General features: G+C 37.2%; 1 protein-coding gene across 40 annotated transcripts in view; it reads left to right on the top strand.

The window, feature by feature from the left end:
• The window catches only part of RIMS1 (regulating synaptic membrane exocytosis 1), a 355,813-nt gene that overhangs the window by 248,028 nt on the left and 82,981 nt on the right, over nt 1-24,804 (top strand). For 15 of the 40 annotated variants that reach the window (XM_075414557.1, XM_075414516.1, XM_075414517.1 and 12 more), the window contains 3 exons: nt 2,262-2,333; nt 8,547-8,729; nt 10,053-10,165. In XM_075414557.1, coding sequence (XP_075270672.1) covers nt 2,262-2,333; nt 8,547-8,729; nt 10,053-10,165 — 368 coding nt within the window. Of the gene's footprint in view, nt 1-2,261; nt 2,334-8,546; nt 8,730-10,052; nt 10,166-15,709; nt 15,729-23,977; nt 24,041-24,804 lie in introns of those variants that run through there. The other 25 variants (XM_075414555.1, XM_075414548.1, XM_075414534.1 and 22 more) reach the window with 5 other exon arrangements.

Here is a 24,804-nt window from a genome sequence, read left to right as displayed (position 1 = left end):
TCTTCTTATGCTCTGCATAATACTTTCACATATTTAGTTTTTTTTCTCTTTATATATAAGGACATATATGCATGTATTGTTTGTAAACAGTATTTAATCCCCTATAAAGTACATTTAAGAAGTAAATTTGAGTATGACATGAGTGTTATCCCCAGTGCACTCTGCATACATTGTATACAGGCATGAAAGGATGCCTACCTGTAAATATGTACCTGCCAGTGCCTGCAGTGTGCTCAGGCTGTGCCAGGACTGCAAATGCTGTAGTAGGCTGTTGAGCTATATGGAATTGTATACTGCATCATCTTAGCAAGAGGAAGGAAACAAAAGAAATTGTGATTTTAAATGTATTTCTAATGTGTGCAGCTGGTAAAGACAGCACAGATAGCAGAGAAATAAGTATATTCAGCTCACTAGTGCTATATATTACTTTGTCATTTGTCACAGGAAAGCATTTCCTGCTCTCAGCTTTTCCATCCTACAAAGAGTAGTCACTATCTGCTCTTTTTCTGCTTTGCATAATGTCACAGTCTAAGCAAGTGACAAAAGAAGTAAGAGGAAAATGAGCACTGTAACCAGCCAAACAGATAATGAAGAGGGTGACGTCACCTGAGTGATAATGCTACTGTATTCAGGGGATGTAATCATAACTTGAAATACTTTACTAACCTTAAGTTTTAAGTAAAGCTGCAGTGTTTAATATGTTTCCCTATGTATACACCTTGTATTTGTCGTGGTAAGGAAAAAAATTAAAAAGTAATGAGAATATACAAAAATAAATTTAGAGAAAATAGTTTGAGGACAAAGAGGATTTTAATTTTTAATCCAAGATACTAGTTTTGGCTAAAAACATATTCTTTTAAAACCCAGAAAGCATCAGGTAATGAGCTCTGCTCATGCAAAAAGCATTTTGTATTTTGCTGCAGTATTTTGTTTTTTCTGGAGCATACTGCGTCACAATATAATGCTCATCAAATATTGCAGTGGGTACAAATAATGAACATCCACTGTGATTAAGTTCTTTGGGTATAATTTGGTGTTACAGCTGTTTAGGTGTCTTACAGTTCAGACACTGGATTACTCTTCCACAAAGGTTTAAAAGGAAAATATTTTTTAAAATATTATTTTTATCTGTTTTGCCCACAGTAATTCTTTTATAGTTAAATATATAAGATAGATAATTTTCTTGCAAGTTCCTGTAAATTTTTTTTGCACCGGTGTAAGGTGCAAGTTAGGATTTGTCAACATTTCTGGAGTATCAATGAATAATCTTCGCTCCCTGTTCTTGACCATTCCTGAAATACTGTCTGCACTTTTTATTCTAAAACACTGATATATATTGATGATTATCAGAGCTTTAAAATTATAAATCCTAATTTTTAAATGCTCACATTACTATGGATACTAATGGAAATTTTGGAACACACAAGACTTGCAGACACTTTTGTAGTATATTTATAGTCTTGGGCCATAATGATGAAACATGCTTCTTTACCTTCGTTCTTATATTTATTGACTTACATTACTGTTCATTGTTCTTATTTACCTTCAAAGTAAATGCTTAGGTTGTCAGAGGTAACTAGTGCCTCGCTATCCAAATGTCAGGTGAATTCTGTAAAAGGTTTATGTGGGGAAAAGAGTGAAGCAGTGGAACAAACTTCTAACTTATTTATATTGACTATCAAAAAAAAAATGTTCTAAACTAGTTTTAAAAAACCTTAACAGGTTTTAATACAATGAGAGTTTTGAAAAGCCAAGTTTTTGTTAATATAGCGACAGCATTATTTAAATCTAATATGATGCAGCATTTGTTTTGCTTTTGAAATTTAGATTTAAAAGCAATTTTTAGAGTTCATGTTTCAATAGTATTTTCTGGTCTTTCCTGCAATATTTTTTTTTCCTGCTGTCTACTCTGCGTTTGCTTTTCATTCTGTTAAGAGAAGGCCAAATGGCCTATTAGGAGGCATTGTTTCTAATCAAATACAGAATGTGAAGTGGGAACTAGCCGCAGGTCTGGTCAGGATTAATGTTATCATCTCCACTGTTTTTGTACCTCATGACTTTCACACCATCAGGCTCAATCAAACCTATTCAGGACCATGTGTCTTAAACCTTGAGTTCACCAGCCTGTTCATGATGATAGTTGTCACTTTTTCATCTGTCAACCATTTCTATGATTACCTTTATAATACGTTAATAAATAATCTTCATATTTCTGTATTCTTTTTCTTTATTTATTTATTTTCTGACATGTCATTTCACAGGCAGTCCAGAAAAGTGGAAAGATATAGCAGCCAAAAACAAGCTAGGAAAGGCTCCACAACTGAAACAGAAAGGTAGGATTGCTGATTGATGAATAAACATCTGTTATAACCAATCTGATTCCAGTGTTTGGAATATATCTCTGATACGACTTTTAAAATAGAACATCTGTGACAGTACCAAAAGCTATGTTGTCCTAATCTACACTATTATTTACTTTGTATCTATATTATTGACACTACTTACTGTGTTGCATACATACGTATTTTTTCTGGCATTCTACATCATTGCAGATAAACTCAATGGTAAAAACTAGCAGTCTGTCCATTTTGTGAGCCAAAATCTGAAACCCATAGCCACTATCTTGATCCCTAAGATGAAATTTGGAAATGCGTAGCATGTTTTATTATTATGGCACGAAGTCTTTTCTGTGCGTTATGACTGATCTCTTTTCAAAAAATCTCGTCTATTTTGCAATGATTTTGAGGATGTAAAAAATGTATTAACAGATTAACAATTCAAAACATCTCTGATCAAATTAATTTCACTGTATAATATAAAAATATTAAGTTACACATTTAAATGTGTATAGAAAATTTTATAATCTATCATTACATAAAGTTAATATCAACATTGGGATTTTAACCATTGAAGTTTCCTGTACTTTTATTATAATTGTAACTTTTAGCTATGATGCTACAGTAGTATAGGGTTCAAATTCTTAAGAAAAAGTAAAAAAAAAAAAGATAAATACTAAATCATAAGTACATCTAGTTAAGTATTAAATGCTGTCTATTGGCTGAAATAAGAGCAATGAGGAGGGGTGAGATCCTGCCTTTTTCAGAAACAGATTGATGTTATCTTGATTGACAGAGGAGCAACATACATCTGTTTACATTGTGAGGGTTGAAAAAATTCCGTGAATAACACAGACAAGTTTTTATTTTCAGTGAGAATGCACATTATGTAGCAAAACTTCAGGGCTTTTATTTTATTTCACTGCTTCAAGTCCCAGATTCTTGTTTCTGATCCAGAAGCAATGGTTACATTTTTCTTCGTTTTGATGATTCTGCTGTCACAACAGTCCAATTGCTTTTTCAGACTAATTTTTCAGGTAATTTCAGAGAAATTACCTAGATGATGGCTGAAATCCTAGCTGTGTTTAAATCAGGGACAGTGTTGCCATTGAGATCACTAAAACCATTTTCCCCCCATTTTTTTCTAACTTCTGAAGAGTAGGGGGAGCCGCTGGCACTGGGGTCCAAGAGGCTCATGGTGCTTGATAACCATTCAGACTATATGGTTAGAAAGCTTGTCACAAAACTGAGATGATAAAGTGAGAAAGAGATATGAAGTAAATGGCAGGGGAAAAAATAAGAACATAAACGTAACTAGAAAGTATGGCAACAGAAAGGAGAAGAAAAAGAAAATATAAGAGATTCTGATGGCAAAAGGGCAGAGCAAAGAGAGAGAGAGTGAAGCGCAAAAGGAAATCCCACAACACTTCTAATTAAACAAATCAGTGTGTCTGTATAGGTGTTTACATTTCAAACGGTATTTCTGTGTGTGAAATGAGGGCATCTTTCTTTTACAGATGTTAAGATCACTGCATAGATCAAAAACATTTCACAGAATCACAGAATCATTAAGGTTGGAAAAGACCTCTAAGATCATCAAGTCCAACCATCAGCCCATCACCACATGTCTGCTAAACCGTATCCCAGTGTGCCATATCTACACATTTTTTGAACACCTCCAGGGATGGTGACTCCACCACTTCCCTGGGCAGCCTAATCTGACGCCTGACCACTCTTTCAGTAAAGTAATTTTTCCTGATATCCAGTCTAAACCTTCCCTGATGCAACTCGAGGCCATTTCCTCTCGTCCTATTGCTGGTTACTTGGGAGAAGAGACCGACACCTGTCTCACTACAACCTCCTTCCATTTAGTTGCAGAGAGCAATAAGGTCTCCCCTCAGCCTCCTCTTCTCCAGACTAAACAACCCCAGTACCCTCAGCTGCCTCTCACAACACTTGTTCTCTAGACCCTTCACCAGCCTCCTTGCCCTTCTCTGGACACGCTCCAGCACCTCAGTGTCCTTCTTGTAGTGAGGGGCCCAAAACTGTTTGTTGCCCATGCTGCTTGCATTGGTGTAGATGCACTGAGCTGGGCTATTGATTTCACCCCCAACATTGGCATGCCACCCCTAGGCTCATCTCTAGTGAGCCTGGTTATATCCCCCTCCCTCTTCAAATCTAGTTTAAAGCCCTCTCGATGCGCCCCGCCAGCTCAAGTGCAAGAATCCTTTTCCCCCCTTTGAGACAGCTGGACTACATCTGTCACCAGCAGGCCCAGTGCTGTGTAAACCTCTCCATGATCAAAAAAACTCCACTGATGGATCCAGCCTCTGAGCCGCATGTCGATCGTGGGAGTTTTCCTGTCCCTTTCAGTGTTCTTCCTTGCCACTGATGGGATGGAGGAAGACACCACCTGTGCCCCTAATCCTTGAACCAATCTCCCCAGTCCCCTGAAGTCCTGTTTACACCAATTAGTGTTTTACACTAAGCTTAATATATAGAAAATGTAAATCACAATATTGAAATGCTTAGAATTTCAGATATTGTAGATGATATGGAAACTGATTTGCAGGGACTGTGATTGAGGTGTTATGCTGAATACATCAGCAGCATATGGGTTCCATCTCTAAGGACATGTGTGCAGTTATATTTATGAAGAAGCCTCTCTGAGGCAGTGTGTTTTTCTGCTTGAAATGGCCAGTCCAGGTTGGAAATTTTGAGACTTTTTTTTTTCCCTGGACATTTCAAAGCTGCTTGTAACCTACAATTGAGGATTTATTCACGTATAGGAGAAAATGTGAGTCTGGAGGCCCCTGTGAAACATTGCTACGGTGTCTATATGCAGAATTTATATGGGATTTAGTGGATTGAAAGTTGATACTTTAGTCATTGCTGTGCTGAGACAAATATGGCCTTGATACATTCCCAGGTAATGATTATAGCCACTACCTAGTGCTTGTGGTTGGGGGGGCGAGGGGAAGGTGTTGGGGGGGGGATGTTCTTTTAAGGCAATATGAAGTTGCTTTTCACAGGTGATTAGGAAAACTGAAAAAAAAAATATCACTCTGATGTTTTGTTTTTTCCCCTGAAGTTAACAAAGTTACCAATAGTATGAGTCCCCTTAGCTATGTTTTTACATTCCAGACAACAAAAGCCAGTTCTGATTTCTAACTATTTTAAGAGCTTGAACCCAGTGCAATAAGAGCATAGCGAAACATGAATTGTACTGCTGCTGCTTTTTACAGCTCCATGGCACATGGTGTAGGCTTCTGTTTCCATAAAATGGTTCACTGCTATTAGATGTGAGACACAAATGTCTAAATAAGTCTGAGTGCTGCAGTTTAGATATTTCATCATAGATAGAATGTTGCACTAGTGCCAGAAAGTTTTGATAGTAGGACAGGCAATTAATTTTCTTTTCAAATGGAAAATATAACTCAAGACTCTTTCTTCCTCAAATATCCATTTCTGTCTTATTTGGTCTTTATTTAGCAATTTGCACATCTTGTCTACTATTAGCTAAGCAGATTATTGGAATAAGATATCAGCATGCTGTCAGCTTCTCTATAAAGCCTTGCAATATGCTGTGCAAGATGAAGTTCTCTATGTATTGTGATAACTTAGGAAATGTACATAAAAGGGCGAAAGCAAACCTTTTCAGGATAATTTAGAACCTAACAGTTCTCTTACTAATTCAATTACATAAGCCTTCAAGATGGGATTCAGTAAGCACTTCTGAAGGAGTAAAACTGATTACATGAAAATCAAACATTTTCTGTGCTTGTGTGAATGAGCAAAATTGTGGTAAAAATTGGTTCGTCCCAATCCTAAAATGTTTTCTTTCAGCCCTAACTGCTCAGCCCAGAAATGCCAGATTTGAGGTTACCTGTCCTATAGTCTATGATGCATACAGTCTTTAACTGTCCTTGCTATGTTTTCCATAGGACCCTGTGCCGGGGTGTGCTGGGTTGGTGATACTCTCTTATTAATAGTTTTTCTTTATAATTCCATAAGTGGCAGCATGTTTTATTTAGTCCATGCCACTGAGGCATCAGTCTGAAGAGGAAGGAATTTGGGTGCGGGCAGAGCTGGAACCTGTAGGATTTCCCTGTAGGCCACTGATGAATTAATAGATTCACTGCTTGCATCGTTACCTTTCTCTGTGAGGAACCAGGAGATGAGATACATATGTATGTGCTTGTTGCAGTCTCATTGCTCACCAGGTGTCATTTCTCTCCCAAATTCCTCTCCTCTCCATACTTATCTCATGTCTGTCTTGTTTCCTCAGTCATACCCTAGCTTTTGTCTCCCATGCTTGTCCCTTTTGTCTCATGCTCCTGATCAGCCGTTTGCAGACTTCTTCCTATCAGCAAATGACCTTTCTTCTAGGCCAGCAAGTCCTTAATTCCATTCTAGTTTTTCACCAGTTCCCTTTTAGCTCTGATTTCATTTGCACCCACAGTAGCACATTTGCCTCAATGTAATACCACAGCTAGTGTAAATCTTAAGCCTAATATGTCTTCATTTTAGTTAAGCAGACCCTCCATCTTTCTCTAGTGGAAGGGGACAGGTCCGTAAAAAAAGGTATTACTGAAAGCGAAGGAGTTAAGTTTCTGAGTCTCAGGTAAAGTGTCTGTTCTGTAATGTCAAGACAAGACTCTCGTAGTGCTGCACTGGGATCTCGGATAAATTCCAGGATATTTAGCTTCTAAAATGAGAAAATTCAGAACTGAGAACATGATGACTTAGAGTGGAGCATTCATTCATAGTAAAAGCAATCACTTTCTGGTGCAGAGTGGCATTGATATTTACCTTATGGATATTATGGTGTTTAAACATCTGATAAACCAGATGCTTAAAAGGTGGTTGCATGCAATAGTTGGTGTGGATTACTTTTACGGTCAGCATGGAGAAACAGACATTTTCAGAACTCAGCTCACCTTCGTTATGGTAAGCATCTATTATAATAAGGGGAATCAGTCTCTGCAAGAATGTTTTGGTTATCACCAGGGCAAGCCAGGAGTCAAGCTAAAGAAGCATTAGGATCTGAGAGAGAGAATATAGCAAGGGCAACAGGATCCTAGTTTTGTTGCATTGTGACTGGACTTCCATATAAACTGTTACTGACGGAATACGTTTGAAACCAAACCTGTTATCTGTGGTAGGCATCTGCGTGTTATCTCATATGGTTTTTAACTTTTGGTTTTTAGGATGACTTTTCGGTGTCAGATAGTCATATGAACTAGATAGTCCCTTGATTACTTTGGCTATATCTCGTGGGAAAGTTGTGCTGGCTGTGTGAAGAGAGACTTCGTAAGTCTGCAGAAATTAAAACAAAAAAACAAAAAAACCCCCAAAAAACAAACAAAAAAAACCAAACAAAAAAAACCCCAAAAAACAAAAAGCCCACAATGAAATGATGACACAGGAAACTGAAATTTCTGAAATTACAGAAGATACAGTAGTAGCATGTACAAAATGCTGCACTGTTGGGAAACCAGGGAAGAGTAAAGAGGCACCATTAGAGTACTCTGTCACTCTGCAAGCTTGAAACATTTCAGGTTACCTTACACTTCCAGTGTATGCAATTATTAAACTCCTAATAATTATGCTTTATTATGCTAACACATTCATTTTACTGCATATTCTAATTATATTTTCATTAGAGTTCCTTCAGAACTGTGTTTCTGTTTTAGGGCTTACAGCAGATGGATACTTAAATAGATTCCTTGTTTCAAACTCATAAGGAAACCAAGGGAATTATATACATGCTTATATATCATCCTTTTTAAGATGCTAATTGAAATCCAGTTAATATTTTTAATAAAGATAAAAGCTGTGTTTTAAAACAGAAATCCTTTGTGGTGAAACTAGGTATTCATAGCCTACTCAGTGCTAGTACTTCTGTCATACGTCTTGTTAGCTTGTGTTTGCTGACTTTAACATGTAGCTAGAGTTTTTGGCCAGCTGTCCACTATATGCAGTGCAGTTCAACAGTTCCACAATTAGGGTCACGTGTATCTGCAGTGGTGAGCATTCTACAGTTCATCATTTTGAAAATGGATTTGCATTCAGAATTATAACTTTGATCTGAAATGTCAACCCTGGTCCTGCAGCCAGGATTTGCAATGTTCTTTGGTGGAGGGGGGCATGGGAAGGTGTGCCTGGAGCTAACAACTGAACAGTTTCTTTTTGGCCCTGATGTTTTAGGGGTCTGCCACCATGTCTTTCTAGAAGGGGACTTCCAACCCCACGAACGACTGAACAACCAGTCATTAGGGGAAAACATCACGCTCGCTCAAGGTCGAGCGAGCACTCTAATATCAGACCCTTATGCTCTGTACATCACCTAGCGCCCGGAGGGTCGGCTCCACCTTCTCCACTTCTGACAAGGTTGCTATTATGTGTACAGCACAGCTTTCATGTTCTGCCTCCCAGGTGTCAGTGTGGTGTTGTGCTTTCCCAAGCATACATGGCGCGTTCACTCATTCTGGCACTGTAGATTATCTTCTCTTCATGGTATTTACACTTCTCCCATATCCTTTGCACCACCTATCTTCACCATCCAGATGGTACTTCTTGCTGTTGAACTTCAGTAGTTATGCAATGTAAGAGTAAAAAATTGACTGTGTTTTGTCCTTCCATCATTGTGTTTTGTTCTGTATCCATATAAAAATTATCAAAGTATTTTGCTTAAATACTGTGCAGGAAATCATGTGCGGTTCACACAGCTAATTCTGATCTTATAGGCTAAGAGAAAGTCAGCTCTCTGTAGTGTGAAAGCCAATGGTATTTTGAACTTGCACAAATGTGTTACTTAAAGTTGCAAATTATCTGCCTGCAACCTTAATGTAATAGATAAACAGTGCTTGTCTGCCATAGTGAGTGTGATATTACTGTAACTGGCAAGAGCGTTTAACTTCCCATCTTTGTTTTACTTTCTTAAACTTTTTCCCTAGTTATTAGAAGTGGCCCTACTTATTTTAAATGCAAACTTACTAGAGTACCAAAGGTGTTTGATGTGTTACACTCAGATGCTGTATCTATGCGTAAGAAATCAAGTAGCCAAGCTGCTATGAGATAGTACTATCTAGAATTCAGCCAAAGAGATTTAGGATACTTAGTTAAGAATATTAAAAATCTTGTACATTTTTTGTGCGTGTGCACATGCACGCCCCCAATACCAAGGTTAAAGGTTGTCTTCCTTCTCTGAGTTCAGGGAAAAGCAACATGTTATCCTGTGGGAACAGATACTTGCTCTTCCATTCTCTATGGCCTTTTGCAATTATTGCACCAGCACAAAGGTAATACAAAAGTTAATACAATATAAAGGTGGCATTTTGTATTGCCCTTGTACCAGTGCAGGAGAATGTACATAAATTGAGTCATAATCATAAATGGTTCTTAGAAAACTGCTTTTCATTCCATGGTTTTTGACTAGTACTTTATTAAAAAAAAACAAAAAAACAAAAAAACAAACAATCAACGAAACAACAAAACAGGAAAATATTTCTCCTTAGTTAAAGGTAGTTAGAGAAATTAAAAGTGAAGCATTATAAGCTTACTTGGTATCTAGACCTGAGTATGTGCATATGGCATACACCAAATACGAACTACCCATTCTCAGTGTATGCAACTTAATAGGTGTTTAAAATTCAGAATACAAAAATTCTTTTCATTTGGGTTATTTTACTTTTATCTTCATTTCATTTGCAGAATACACCAACAAGGAAGTCCCACCCAGTCTCCTCCTGCGGACACATCCTTCAGCAGTCGCAGGGGAAGACAGCTACCACAAGTTCCAGTAAGAAGTGGCAGTATAGAGCAAGGTATCAAATAATGAGCTTATGACAGCTCAAACTCTTTGATTTCTTACCTTTCTCTACTTAAAGTCTACTTTCATAACTAAGTGTTCAATGCTATAATTCTACCAATAAAGTAACAGGAGAGAACGAAAGCGTGTTTGTAGTCTGGGAAATCTAGTAGAGTTTGACCAGTGGATTATTACACATGGTTAAATTGCCTTAATTTTCTAGTACCTTTTTATGTTTGTCTGCTTTAAAATTTCTGTTGGAGTTGTAGTTTCCAGCACATCTGGTTTGTATTCAGCTAAAGAAATCAAGGGCAAAGATTTTGAAAACACTTTGATAGTCTTACTCATTTCTTATTTTGTGGCTTATATTAATTGTTGTGCATTGTGAACATAGTTCAATAATAAATACCAGAAATCTGTTTTTCTTCTGGAGTTCATAGTTCAGTGAGTAAAGACTGAAAAAGATCGCCATGGGAAATGTGAAAGCACAGGTCTTCAGCTTTTTCTTGAGAATAAACTGATCAGGCAAAGAGTGCTGCTCTTTTCTGAAAATGACAATGTAGACCTAATGGTTGTGGAAGATGTATTTTACATACTTATATCAAATAAACATGAATATTGCTGTTCGTTTTCCAGCAACATACTGCACACAGAGTATGAGCTATTATGGTAAAATGAAATGTCAAATGGATAATATTTGCACATTCAGGTTTACTTTGTTTAAAAAGCCTGTTTTCTCGTTGACTGCAAGCAACAACTGAGATTGTCATGTACCACAAGGTTTTCTTCTATGTGGAAGTTAAAGAAATGCTTCTAGTAATGGAATATTATAGGGCTTTATAGAACCGTTGGCAGACCGCTTTCTTGGATAGAGAATATTGCTGACTGTGACCTTCTTATCATGAGAGATTACTATAGGGGTTTTTTTGTATGATGGCTTACGTTAACATGCAGTCAGCTTGCATTAATTTTATGGCTTTGAGCTGTGATGGCATTCTACACCTTCCATTAACACATATAAAAGTATTTTTGTTTTATACATGTGTTTATTCTGAATGATTGATATACTAATACAAGTGGGTTTTATTCTTTTTAAACTTTACATTTGAGTCCTCTCATTTTGTTTTGTAGTGAATCTAGAACTGTCTGGATTATAAACTAGTTACAAACTACATTTACAGCTTCTATTTCTGCCCATTAGTAAGTTGTGAGCTTTTTAGGCAAATGCAAGGAGTAATAAATTTCAAATTCCTTTCATGTTTCTTCTGCAATTTCAGAACTTGGTGCAATATATAATGATGAATCAGCTTTTAATTTAAGTTGGCTTTCCTTTGGGTATTCATCTATCATCTTTCTGCTGGTATGTTGACAATAAAATACTAGTTTGTTTTGTTAAAGACGTTAGAAATTAACGTATAACTTGCCATGAAATTGAGTAGAGATGGGATGTATACAGAAGTAGAAAAGAAAAAAAAAAAAGTTGAGCAGAAGGCTAAAACTACTCTAGGTTTAGAAAGTTGTTGATACAACATCTGTAAAGCAATGCGGTTTCACTGAAGTCTTATTTACACTTGTGGTTGATATGCTTGCGTCTTATGTATAAAATGTACAAATAGGATGTGACATATCATTTGTTATGTATCGTACTGCTTGTGTCAATATTGCTGTATTATGGCACATGGAATCAAAGGCTAAAGAGATTTCCTTCTCTACATAGTACTTTGGTTTTGTCTAAGTGACTGACTTGTCCTTCTGAAAGGGAGGTTTTCTGATTTTACCCATGTTTACACTTTGTTCAAGCTGAGAATTGAATAGATTTTATAAAATACTTTTAAATGGTTTTGTCAGTATCTTCCTGAATAAATATGATAGCATGTATAAACTTTATACTACTGTAACAAATTAATTTCAGTGAGGCTATAAAAAACTGTACTATTTGCTCTGATCAGTATCAATTCTTAATATTGGTTTCACCTCTTTAACCCCTGTCAAATGAGTATCAGGGTCAAATGGAGTGGCTAGAAGTGACCTGACCCTAATGCAGGGTTGAATCCAAAGCATACTGAGGTCTGAAAAAAAGATTTCCATTAACTGTACTTGGAACTCAGTTTTGTCCGTAATGATTTAAATTCACAGTCACAATGGATATGGATGATGTCAAACTCTAGTGTAATATACAAATGCTATAAGGATAATTTTAAAATTATTTGCATTTTCTTTGTTTATGAATAAAGCTACTTTTTGACATTCAGTATTGACATCCAGTGTTTCAAGGAACTGCTGTGCGATATACCATAACTTATGATTTTTATAGTAGAGGACTTCTTTACAACTATACGAATCCTGTTGTGTCAAGAGGGTTGAATACACATCTAAATATGTATATCTATGATTCTGTTTTACAAATCAAAGTAATTGCTGTAAAAAGACTGAATGTCTGTATATTAAGAGCAGGGTTTTTATTTGCTGTTTGCATATTCAGGAGGCATAGGAGAATCCAGTAAACCAATTTTACTGCTTTTTAAAGCTCTCATTTTGGAAAAAATGAGAATTAATCAAGGAGCAAGAGATTGGTAGTGGTTTTCAGCTCAAGAAACAGTGATATTTTAATCTTAGATGAGATTTTAACTCTCGGTCTTTAATCTTTAGCTTTCAATTGTAAATGATCATATACATGCTAGTAAGGCTGCTTCTAGGACTGACATTGCATCTCAGACATTCCATTTTGTCATTGTCAGGTTTAGAACTAAAAAACGGTGGTTTCCTTGTCTCTTCCAGATGATGCTAATTTAGTTACTGCTCTGGCTGACAGTTTGAGAATCATAAAAAGTCAACTTGTGGGAAAATACGGTAGTTAAAAAGATCTTTTTTAGTAGACACATTCTGTTAAAAAAAAAAATCTTATAGAAGTAATTCTTAGAGGAGATGAAAGTAGTGGTCCCTGTTCCATTACAGAAATGGTGTTGGTACTAATGAACAGGAACAGAGAAAATCTTAAATGTAGAGGCAAAAGCCCAGTTTAGGGTCTAAAACTTCAAATCAATATAATTCTGCACACTAGCCAAAAAAAAAAAGACTTCTTCGTGATTATATTCTAAAAAGGACAGTATCTTTGCCTAGTTTTGGAGCGGGGGAGGGAGGTAGTTACTTTCACTTGAAACAGTCTGCACTAAATATTTTTAGCAATTCCAGTACATGCAGACTTTTTAAAGTGGTTACCCTTAAGATTGTAGGCTTCTGTTATTTTTAGGCAATGTGATTTCTATTTTAATCCCAGTGACATTCACGGAAGACATGGGTATATTTCTTTCTTTCACAACCCTGTCAGCAGTATTTCCTAGAGTGCAAGACATACTGGGATGTTATTGCAACTAAAGGTCTTGAGATGCTTGAGTATTGGAAGTTAGTCTGGTGTAGATGTGTCTGTATGTGTTTTCAGAAAGTCACAATTTAGTAGTCATTACCCAAACTTAAGCTACTTAGCTTTTTTTATTTCTTTCTATTAACTGATAATTTTATAAAAGGACCTAATATTATGAAGATATTTTGGCTCAGTGACTAAAGCAGTGAAATTCTAAGCCATGGTAAGGACAATATTGTGTTCTCAGTATGTCATCCTGTGCCCAGCTGCAAGAGACTTGCATTGGTGGTTTTTTTTGTTTGCATCAAGTTTGGGTGGAGCTGTGCAAATCATTAAGAGGGGTGGGAATTCTGTGTTGACTTTGTTTTTCAGCTCTTTCTATGACAACTTTGTTATGTAGTTGCATGGTTTTTATATATTTTTATAAAGCATATTTCTGCAATCTTTACTCAGTCCATCCTCTGTCATTGCAACTATCAAATGTCACAGGAATTCTAGCCTGAATAGGGTTTGAGAGTGGGTCTCTACGCTTTTGTATAATGGTCATCATTGTATTGATCAAGGAAATGAATACAGTCTGAAGATCTGTAGCATTTTTCCACACTCCTTTTTAGCTGCATTAGGTAAAATTAGGGATGATATTAGGAAATCTAGCAAATGAACAAGAAAAAAAACATGTTATGTACTACTGAAATATATGAACCAGCAAGATAAATGCGCGATGATTGTTTGTAGTGTAGAAACAATAAGAGGTAATTCATGCAAAACAGGTCTTTCTCCCTCTATCTGCTTCTATTTGGCTCTTCACAGCATGATGTCTTTTTCATAGCCTCAACAATGTGGTTTCATGTTTCAGAAGTGCTGTAATGAGAGTAAAGTTTGTCATAATCAGCGGCCTATTTACGTATAAAGAGCATCTGTAAAGACAACTGAACTAGTGTAGTTGTGTTTCTAGTGGCATCTGCTTATGGCAATAGGCCTTATGCAGTGACCTTTAGAAGAGCAAAAGTGCGACTAGCGGGAAGTATTGCTGTGTCTGAGCTGGCAGAATAAGCTGCATAAGCTTTGTACACAGTTTGTATGCAGGGTGAAGCGCATGAGTGAGTGTGTGCTGCTGTTTCACAAGGGAAAACTATATTGAAGACAACTGGTACTGAGCGGGGATTACTTAAATAAATGTATGTATAAGTATAAATATATATACAAGTCTTTAATGGTAGTTACATCATAGAGGAACAAAGTGTTTTGATGTCCAGTGTTTCCTTTTAACAAATAAGAATCAGAATTTCATACAGAAGATAGGTATGTTGTCACATAATACATTCGAGTTGCAAATATCTTTTTATGTTTAACCAATTTAAGATCCTAAAAAAAAATGAACAGCTAATGAAAACCATTCTGTGTATATGTACTTGATCATTGAAATGTCATTGCAGTGAGAGCATGGCTTGAGTAATGGTAAAAAGTCAAACCCTTTCAGTTAAAACCTTTGTTCAGTTCCATCAGCATAAAACTGGAGTGGCAAAAGAAATAGAAAAAGTCCATTCAATTTTAGATTTTAGTCCTTTAGCATTGTTTGTTTTGTCTTCATATTCTGGTTTTAGTCTGAAATAATTGGGTGGCACTGCATATTTTGAGGCAGCTTGTGGAATCTTTACTCACGCTGGAGAGTATTTTTTCTCGGCATTGCTAACTCTTGCAAATGAGTTCAAGCCTCATAATCTTTCATGTTTTCCTTAAAGACTGATTTTCAATAGTCCAGTGGTTACTGAGTATTATAGATTTCAGTTAATAGAAAATAAATTCGTAACACTCGTTATTGCAGAAAAGGCTTCAGAATCTAAAACAGGGCTACGTGGTTCAGAAGTGAGAGTGATACTTCAAGCAATTTTAAGATTTTTGTCATTCGTAAATTTGGGTATGACAATACTGCTCGAGAGCAATACTTAAAGAGCCCACAATCTGGATCTCAGTAACTTCATTGTTCCTGTTAATTTTAAAGAAAAAGTCATAGGCTTTATTATTTGTCATGGTTTATCATTTTAGTTTTCTACATTACTTTTTACATATGCTGGAGTACTGCCTACTGTACCTGCCATTGTCACATGTAACACATTTCTTTATCTAACTTTAAATTTGCTGATTTCTTTTTCTGTTTTCATCATTCCGTGCATTTAATTCATTGAAGAACAAGAGACTTTTAACTCTTCCACAAAAGGTAAATATTTATGTAATTTTTTTACAAATGTTTAGCAACTGTTAATACTGGCTTTTACCTCAATATATTCCATGTCGGTATATAGAGTTTGGCTAACAGTGTTTAACAGGTGAGGACGTTGTTGCTCAAATACCTATATGCTGTCTGATGCCCCTGTTCAGAGTCAGGAAATGGTTTCTCTTGTGATTTCTGATTTTCCTACTGAAATGCAATATGCTGGATTTAACAGGAGTAGTCATGGTACTTAACACGGCTCAGAACCTGCTCAACTTAAAGTTCACTCAAAGACTCTTCTTGAGCTCTGCACAACATCTACTTCTTATGATGCAGCCATGGCTCTTGGCATCTGTGAAGGATGTTTCATAGGTCTGGGCTTAGGAGTAGTTGAAGTTGATGGCCAGAAACTATCCTTCGTATGCAGAGACATTCTGAAGAATGAGCTGTGTTTTATTGGCATGACCAAGACCTTGACGTTCAGTGTTGGTCATGTTGTAGGGCAGGTCACAGCATACAGTGCTCACTTCTCCTATGAATTTGACCTCCTATGAATTCTGCTTACCTGTGCTGATACCAGTGAACCAGTGAGCTCAAACAACAGGTCTCTAAGGCTTTCCCACAAAGTGAAGAGTGTAGTCTGTCATGTCTCTATCGAGATATCATTGCAGATGACCTATTTTTTCTCCTTTTTGCTGAAAGTAGGAGTTATTTCGAAATCAGAATGAAGCTTGGAGAGAAGAAATGAAAAAATTAATCTCTTTTAATGTTAGCAGTAAAATACTATGCTGCATGAACATTAATAGCACAGAGTAACCTTTTCTGACCTTTAGTCCCGAGTCCTGCAGATCTTGAGAAATTCTGGTCTGAATAAAGGCTTTGGTGGGTCAAAGCCAAGCTGTGAGTTGAACTTGAATCAGGATATCTCCTACAGCTTCTTTAGTTTCTGAAAGGGTGTATGCCACTGATACATTCATACTTGCTAAGATAAAAACACAGCAGCTGTTCCACTGGCTATGAACTTCAACACGCACACCAGTGTTCAGGAGTATGTTTAAAAAAAAAGAGAGAGATGAAAAAGAAATAGTATTTAACTTAGGAGGTATTAGCAATTGCAGGTTATTTTGCAGTGTTAAGAATGTACTATGAAATATCTTAAGAAAATGCTAAGTATAGTTGATTTTACAAATTATTTCTGTCGCTTTTGCTTTGTTCAGTATTTATATTCCTTTCAAACAGAACAATACAAATGAATCATGCCAGTTTGTTCTTTGTGCCTCTTTCAATTTCACAAACCTTGTCCTCCAATTTGGATTGCAGTGGATGTGTCTTTGTTTAAAACTTTATGCAGAAAAACTAGACCATTCCTGTAACAGGTTTGTAAAAGAGCTGGTTTCTACAAGATTCGGATGGATCTGGCCCAAGATTTGGGAGCGTGTAGAAGGTGGTGGGATCTTTACGCATGCAGATTCCTCTTGCTCAGTGGAACTGAATGCAGATGCAGACCAGAGGCAGAAAAGAGCTGGGGGAAAGAAAAGTAGTGGGAATAAGTGGAGTGCTGACAGTTCTGGGGGACCATGGATAAGTAACTTACACTAGTTTCCCACTGTCACCTCTGACTTTCCCCAGTGCAGAATAAGAGACAAAAATCACAGAATCACAGAATCACAGAATAGTAGGGGTTGGAAGGGACCTCTGTGGGTCATCTAGTCCAACCCCCCCGCCGAAGCAGGGTCACCTACAGCAGGCTGCACAGGACCTTGTCCAGGCGGGTCTTGAATATCTCCAGAGAAGGAGACTCCACAACCTCCCTGGGCAGCCTGTTCCAGTGCTCCGTCACCCTCAGAGGGAAGAAGTTCCTCCTCATGTTCAGACGGAACTTCCTGTGCCTCAGTTTGTGCCCATTGCCCCTTGTCCTGTCACTGGGCACTGCTGAAAAGAGCTTGGCCCCATCCTCCTGACACCCACCCTTCAGATATTTGTATGCATTTATAAGGTCCCCTCGCAGCCTTCTCTTCTTCAGGCTGAACAAGCCCAGTTCCCTCAACCTCTCCTCGTAGGGGAGTACAGTAGGTGAATGGGAAATGGGGATGGGGGGATTACAGGATATTATGCTGCAAGAGGCATAGGTACAAAGGAAAGCATATACTACAGATGCAAACAACACTGACCAGATAAATCTACAGTAAAAAAAATAGGCATCTGTTCCGCTTAATCAATGGGAAGTTTTGTGACAAGGTGTTTAGCAGATTACTAAAATGTTGACTCAGATTGCTGCCAAAACCAGTGGTTTACATTTTTTAAATTTTAAGAAATACATGTTTGTTTTCTTGTTTTCTTTTAAATAGAAGCTTCTGTTTGGATCATCCTTCAAACTCCTTGAGGAAGAACTGAGTGTTGCATCAGGCAGTTCAGGTTTTTATATTGGCTTACCTTCCTCTGGAATGAGTTATTTAACTCAAGGTGGCCACCATGCCTCTGTGTCTATGGGGGGAATCCAAGCTCAGTTCGAATTTGGGCAGGAGCCCAGAGCAGTAGCAGCTCCCATGGAAAGGAAACCATCCATATAAGCTAAAAGGAGCCACAGCACATTCTATTTGGGTACAGGGATCAGGGCTGCAGAGGAGGCTTCAGAGCCCGTGTCTCTCACTATCTGTGTGGTGCCGATAAGTACTTTTTGAAGTTGTATATGCAGAGAAGCAGTAACAAGGTCTTTATTTTAGGAACAAATTGATTTTTTCAGTGTTACTGACCTTATATTTCAAAACATTTGTCTGCTCATGATTTCAAAATTTTGTGTATTTTTCAAATTTCACAGTAGAATTTGCTGTGAATTTTTAAAGTCATGAAACCTAGCACAGGGATACTTTGTGTGCACATATTGCAAAACTCATGCTGAAGGCTGAACAGAAATAGCCTGGAGACTCTGTCTTATTTCTGAAATGCTTCATTCTGGTCCAACACCAGTCTGAGTCCTGTCTGCTGTGCCGCACAGCCAGCTCTCCAGTGAATGCTCCCCCCTCTCCTTGCTTCCCTTGCCCACTACATCGGGGAATTCTCCCATCCAAATCTCACCACTGCTTTATTCTCCTGCCTTTGTTCTGGACATCAGTTCCTCCTAGTTACTACTTCAGTTTCCACTTCTTGCTTCCTCAAAGCAGATACTTGTTTTTTTCCTCCCCAATTCCCATCCACAGAGTATCTAAGCAGCACAGATAGATGAAGCTCCTGGCTTTTGCAGCATAGGACGGCGAAGTGTACATGTCTCTAGACAGCATTGTAGCTGTAGCAGTTTGTCATTGTTCAACTTTTCTTCTTAATATGAAGACTGAGAGTGAAGAAAAGGTCAGATCTCTGTTGGCTTCCGAGATAAGTGCAGTTCCCTGTTGCCCTGCCAGAACTTGCTGTTTGTGCCCCAGAAATACTGTTGCTGTAAAATAGTTTCTATGACATAAATTTTCACTTCAACTTACTTTTCAGTAGTTTCCTCATGTAAACAAATCTTTCTGTCCTTTTAGACTTCTAGACTTTTTCTCTTAAAGTTTGCATCATAAGGGTCTGTAATATGTGCTGGTAAGGGTTACAGCTATCTGAAATCTTCATGCCAATTTCTTATTTTTACACAACTTATTCCAACATTTAATAGTGTGAGTAAGATTTGGAGAATTTCCAGATTGTACCGTTTACCTGTACCTCCCTTCTGTCTTGACTATCTTGAACAGAAACATGAAGTGCCTCAAGAGCAAATTCTGTGTTTGTTGCAGACTTCACTGTTACAGAAAATGCTATAGCCAGTGGTAAATATTCATCAGTTTGCTGTAGTCTAGGACAAGCCACTGTGGTTATCAGTTTTAATCACAGACCAGGTGATGTCACCAGTCATTCCAGCATTAAGCCTATACTTGGGTTTGAGCAAGATCGTCTTTTTAAAAAGATATTTTCACTTAATGACTGCAAGCAACAGAAAATTGTTCCTGTACTTATCCACCTGACTTTTTAAACATATGTCTTATTACTTACTTGACTTTACCTAACATCGTAGCTACTGGGCATTATTGTACCTGTATCTGCCAAATTGAAGAGCCTTCTATAGTTAGAAATCTTCCCACGTGTAAATAATTATGGACCCCATTTGAGCCACATATCTCCTTTCTTTTTAACGATTTCCTAAATCTGTTTCTGCAAGACTGTGTCATGGATTTCATATAGTTCTCATGACTTCTCTCTGACACTTTTTCACCAACAGTATGCTTGGAATGATAGTCTTCCTAAAATACCAGAATCCATTGACCTTAGATAAATTGAATAACTTCCAGTTTCCATGTTTATTTTTGATGCTCTAAATATGTCTCTGTATGACACTTAAGAATATCTTGTAGTTTTTGTAAGCATAAAGGCTTATTTTCATATACCTTGCCAAAATTTCCATTGTTCTTTCTCGCTTTGTTATTTGCTAGATAGCAGCAAGTCTCTACTTCAGAGATCGTGATATTTTGCTGGAGATACATGTGTAGCATGTACAGCAGTTCAATTTTGGCTATAAGGTGGTTTTCCTTGGAATTTGGTGATGGTCACACTGCTACACAGAAGGTAGTTTCAGTGGTAAAACAATTTTAATTCCTTTTTTCAAATGTATGAGTGGGTCTTTTTAGATGTTATTAATTGTCAAGATTCATGTCTTTCTCTTTGTTTTAATATGAAAGAAGTGGATGCCTAAACAGCTAAGCTCATGAATTAAAATCTAGAGCTAGAAAGGCAGCTATAGCATTTTTGCTGTTCCTTGCTAGTTCGGTATTGCTGCCTGTGGTACAATCCTTATTTGAATGAGCCCACATATGTTTCATACATTATGCTGTTAGCTTAACAGATAGGTGTTTATAGCATCACGCCATTTAAGAAATTTTGTAAATAATAGTTTAGCCCCCCTTTCAAACCTTAAATAGGGGACATAAAACCTTAAAATTACTTCAGTTTCTTTTGCACTGGTCACTACTGTTAGTGCAGCTTTTGTAGCTCTCACTGATTTTCACAGGATTGGTCTGTTGTTGATACCAACGCAGGTTCAATTTATTTTAAAGTCACATTTTGTGCATTGTTAGATTCTCATTCTGTGGATAACAGAAATGTGCAAGATGATACATTCTGTCTATCTAGTAAAATATTTGAAAAAAAAAAATATTCCCTACTATTTTTGATATGTTAGTACAGTATATTGCTTGTGGTTCTGTTACTCTGTACATAACTGAAAAGGCAGCATATATTCTGAATCATTAGGATTCTAGCCAGGTCTAACTTCTCTGTCAGTTAAATGGCAGATAGGGGTTGAGATGTGCCCATACTAGTTTTCTGAGGATAGAAATAAAGATGAGGGCTGCCAACTAGTTAATGTCATCAGATGTAACTCTATAAACCCTACCACAGGGCTGACATATTAAAGGGGTATGAGTAGCACATAAATTCTTAGTAAACAGATAATGTCTTTGAAAAATTAAGAAATGGCTGTCTCCTCTAAGAAAAAACTGTTAGCCTGTCCTAATTTTCTTTGAGGGTAGGTTGCAGGCTGAAAATGAGATCTGTAGCTAGTTTCTTTAGTTTATTCCCTACCTTCTTTAAGTAGCGTATTATGGACTTGCGTATTTTAGACAATTGAAGGACAGCATGTATTTTGTAGACTGTCAGTAAAAAAAAACTTTCCTTGTGATGGAAACATATACCAAGAACTCTTTCTTGTTAATGAAAACTTCTTTTGTCACAAGAAATACAAGCAAGTTTCTGAATTACTTTGAGGAAAAAACCAACTCTTCCATTATATGCATATATTAAATTGTTCTTTTACCAATACCATGATCACCTCTGCAAAGATTGGAAATCCAGATGTTTACTTATACTTCCATCATGTAGATATGTTAAGGATTACAGTACAGGGTGCACAGTTTTCACAAGGATGTTTCTTGAATGATGTGTGACAGAGACCCAGGAGGAGCTGATGGACCTGCTAGCCTGTGGGATGGGAGGTGGTCTTAATCTTTGTAGACTGTCTTCTTCCTTTGAATCCCATTCACAGTGGATGCCAGATGGGACTTAACAGTAGTTGAATAATAAACTAAGTAATAGCTAAGGGAACTTCTGTTTGTTTGACAGAAGACCATTCAGAACTACATTGAGTCGTTAATTCTTGGTGGCTTGATGTGGTGGGTTGACCCAAGCCAGAAATTAAGCACCCACAGCCACTTGCTCACTCCACGCTCCACAGTGGGATGGGAGACAGAATTGGAAGAGTAACACGGAGTAAAAACTCATCAGCCAAGATGAAGACAGTTTAATAAATGAAGGCAAAAATCGGAGAAAAGGAAAAAACCATAAACCCCACCACCAAGTCCCCCAAGCAGACCAATGCCCAGCCAGTCTCTGAGCAACAGCTACCTTGGAAGGACTACCCTCAGTTTTATTGCTGAGGATGATGCTATATGGTATGGTATTTCTTCAGGTGGGGTCAGCTGTCCCAGCTGTTTCCCCTCCCAATCTCCAGCCTACTTGCTGGGGAGGGCTGGCAGCATGAGAAGCAGAGAAGGCCTTGGTGCTGTGCAAGCACTGCTCAGCAATTGCTAAAACATCTGTGTGTTATCAGCACTGTTTTAGTCACAGATCTAAAACTCAGTGTCATACAGGCTGCTGTGAAGAAAACTACTTTCATCCCAGCCAGACCCAGTACACCTGGGATTACAGGAGTCAGACTGGTTTATAAATATGTCGATGGAATTGAAGTATAACATTTTGATTCCATTTGTATGTCTGTCTTTTCTCTCCTGCATTGCTTGATTGTTTATGTACATCATTGTTGTACAACCTTTGCATGGCTTAGTAGTAGTAAAAGCTTTTGCCCTAAACTTGCACCCCTTATTTAAGCACTCTGCTCAATGAGTTCTCTTCTTTCAATTACTACTTATACTGATTGAGCCCACATCTGAATCAGCAGCTGTTGAAGAGAATAGAGTTATAGCTCTTTGAAGTGTGACTTTTGACACCAGAGAGAGTAACTTGTTGACACGATACTGATGCTAGTTGTACCACTAATGCGAGACACTTATGGTAAATCTCCATATTTTGAATTCTAGAGCCACTGTAAAATTTAGAGGTCTTGGGATTCCAGTGCGTTGATCTGTAAATTACTGTGTAGTCCTACCAATCCAGAGCTCCAGCAAAAGCACTCCATAAATACTGATGTCCTAAAAGAAAGTAGATCCATATTTTTCTAAGAGGCAGGTTAAGTTCTTGAAGTATTGTTTATGTCAATTTTTCATTACCTGTGGTAACCAGCCGTGTTCCGACAAAGTAATGTGATCATATGGTGGTGTTAACTATGGTTGTTACAGCTTCTGCTAATGTGCTTTGGCTCCTGTGTTAGATTTTTTTTTTCTGCTTCTTATGATTAACATGTAAAGAGTATACCAGGCTATTTATGAGACAGGTGAAATTTTCCATCACAGAACTGAGCTAGATATAGCATACACTCAGATGTGCATGGTAAACAAAGCTGGAACAAACACAGTTGTATTTGCTAGAGCAGACATATTTCACAGAGTTGCTTGCTTGGAAATACATTAACAGCTAATTGGTGCTAAATTTCATTTTATTCCATGTGCAAAACCAGATTGCTCCATTAGAGAATTTAGATTGACTTCACAGTCCTTATTAATTGTTCTCATGTTATTTTATATAATGATATATAATAATGACAACCAGAACATAAGCGTGTTGTTAAGGCTAAGGATTTCAACATGAAAAAAATCAAGAATTACAGAGTTAAAGTTGAATATTTACCCAACCTTGACTGCAGTAATTTTCACATATAGTCACTGAAATCGCCTCTCATTACATCATAGAATATTCTTTCTCGGGTATCATAAGTAATAGAGTAACATTATTTCATGTAAATTATTTAGTATAGCGTACAGTTGACAGAGTGAAGCACCTGAAAGTCACACAATGAAAGGGTTGTTTTTTAGCGTAAATGTAATCTGTGCACCATACACATATAGGGCTAAATTTTTAAAGGGGTCTCATTTTTCCCTCTGATTTTATATCCTCAGTCTATTTGATGCACGTATGATAGGATTAAGATATCTGAATTTTTGCCTCCAGTCACTAATTGATATATCTTAATCCTTTCATATCAGTCCTTAAAATAAGAGGCCATCTTTAAAAATTTCACCTAAAGTGCTCAATTTTGCCTTCAGATGTCTCCAGGCAACTTCCATTGAAGTAATTGGAGCTGTGCCTGCATATCTGATGGTGGAACTGGACTCATTGCAATTAAGGTACACATTTACCGACATAATTAGTCATCTGGAATAATCGCTGGGCCCAGTGTGATGTTCTGCGTGTGCAGAATTTCCTAGATTTGACCTTCTGCGTGTGGGAGATTGAAGATTACGATAATTTTATTTCGTGCTTTGAATTTGTAGCGGTAGCAGAATTATAATGTAACCTACTGTATTTAATTTTCCTATTTTTAAAGAAGAAATGTGGAAGGAGGACATGAAAACAACCTATTTTTCACAATGATGTCTTTGGATATTTTTTCATTTTTGTGCTTGCAAAGCACACAGACAAAAAAATAGATGTGTAAAGAATCCAACAGCACAAAACCCACATACTAATTTTTGGTACCTCTTAATTCGCAATACAGATATTTAAGCAACATGATAGAGTACTTATTTTCCATTAATTTAAAATTCTCTGTGTTTTGTGATTGAAAATCAACTCTGTGCAGCTTCTAAATTAGTGTCTCTCTTGTGTCACTGGTCTGAGGAGGGGCTGTTTACAAAAATCTTGACTTTTAAAACTAATCATTTTGGAGAGAGTCCTATAAAACCATGGTTGACCCAAAAGCAGAAGATGATTTTCGTGGAAGTTTTCCCAAATAAAAAACACCAATCTTGAATTTGTAATCACAAAAAGTTCCAGCTAAAAGACGTTGTTTTTTTGGGATGTTAGAACCTATAAAAAAAGCGATGAACATAGTGAGTACTCCTGTGATTTAGAATAGTTATTGATGAATATTTGGGTCTAGTTCTGGAAG

The sequence above is a fragment of the Opisthocomus hoazin genome, chromosome 2 (genome assembly GCF_030867145.1).
Source record: "Opisthocomus hoazin isolate bOpiHoa1 chromosome 2, bOpiHoa1.hap1, whole genome shotgun sequence".
Lineage (NCBI taxonomy): Eukaryota > Metazoa > Chordata > Aves > Opisthocomiformes > Opisthocomidae > Opisthocomus > Opisthocomus hoazin.
This window is presented reverse-complemented; position numbering and strand designations above follow the sequence as displayed.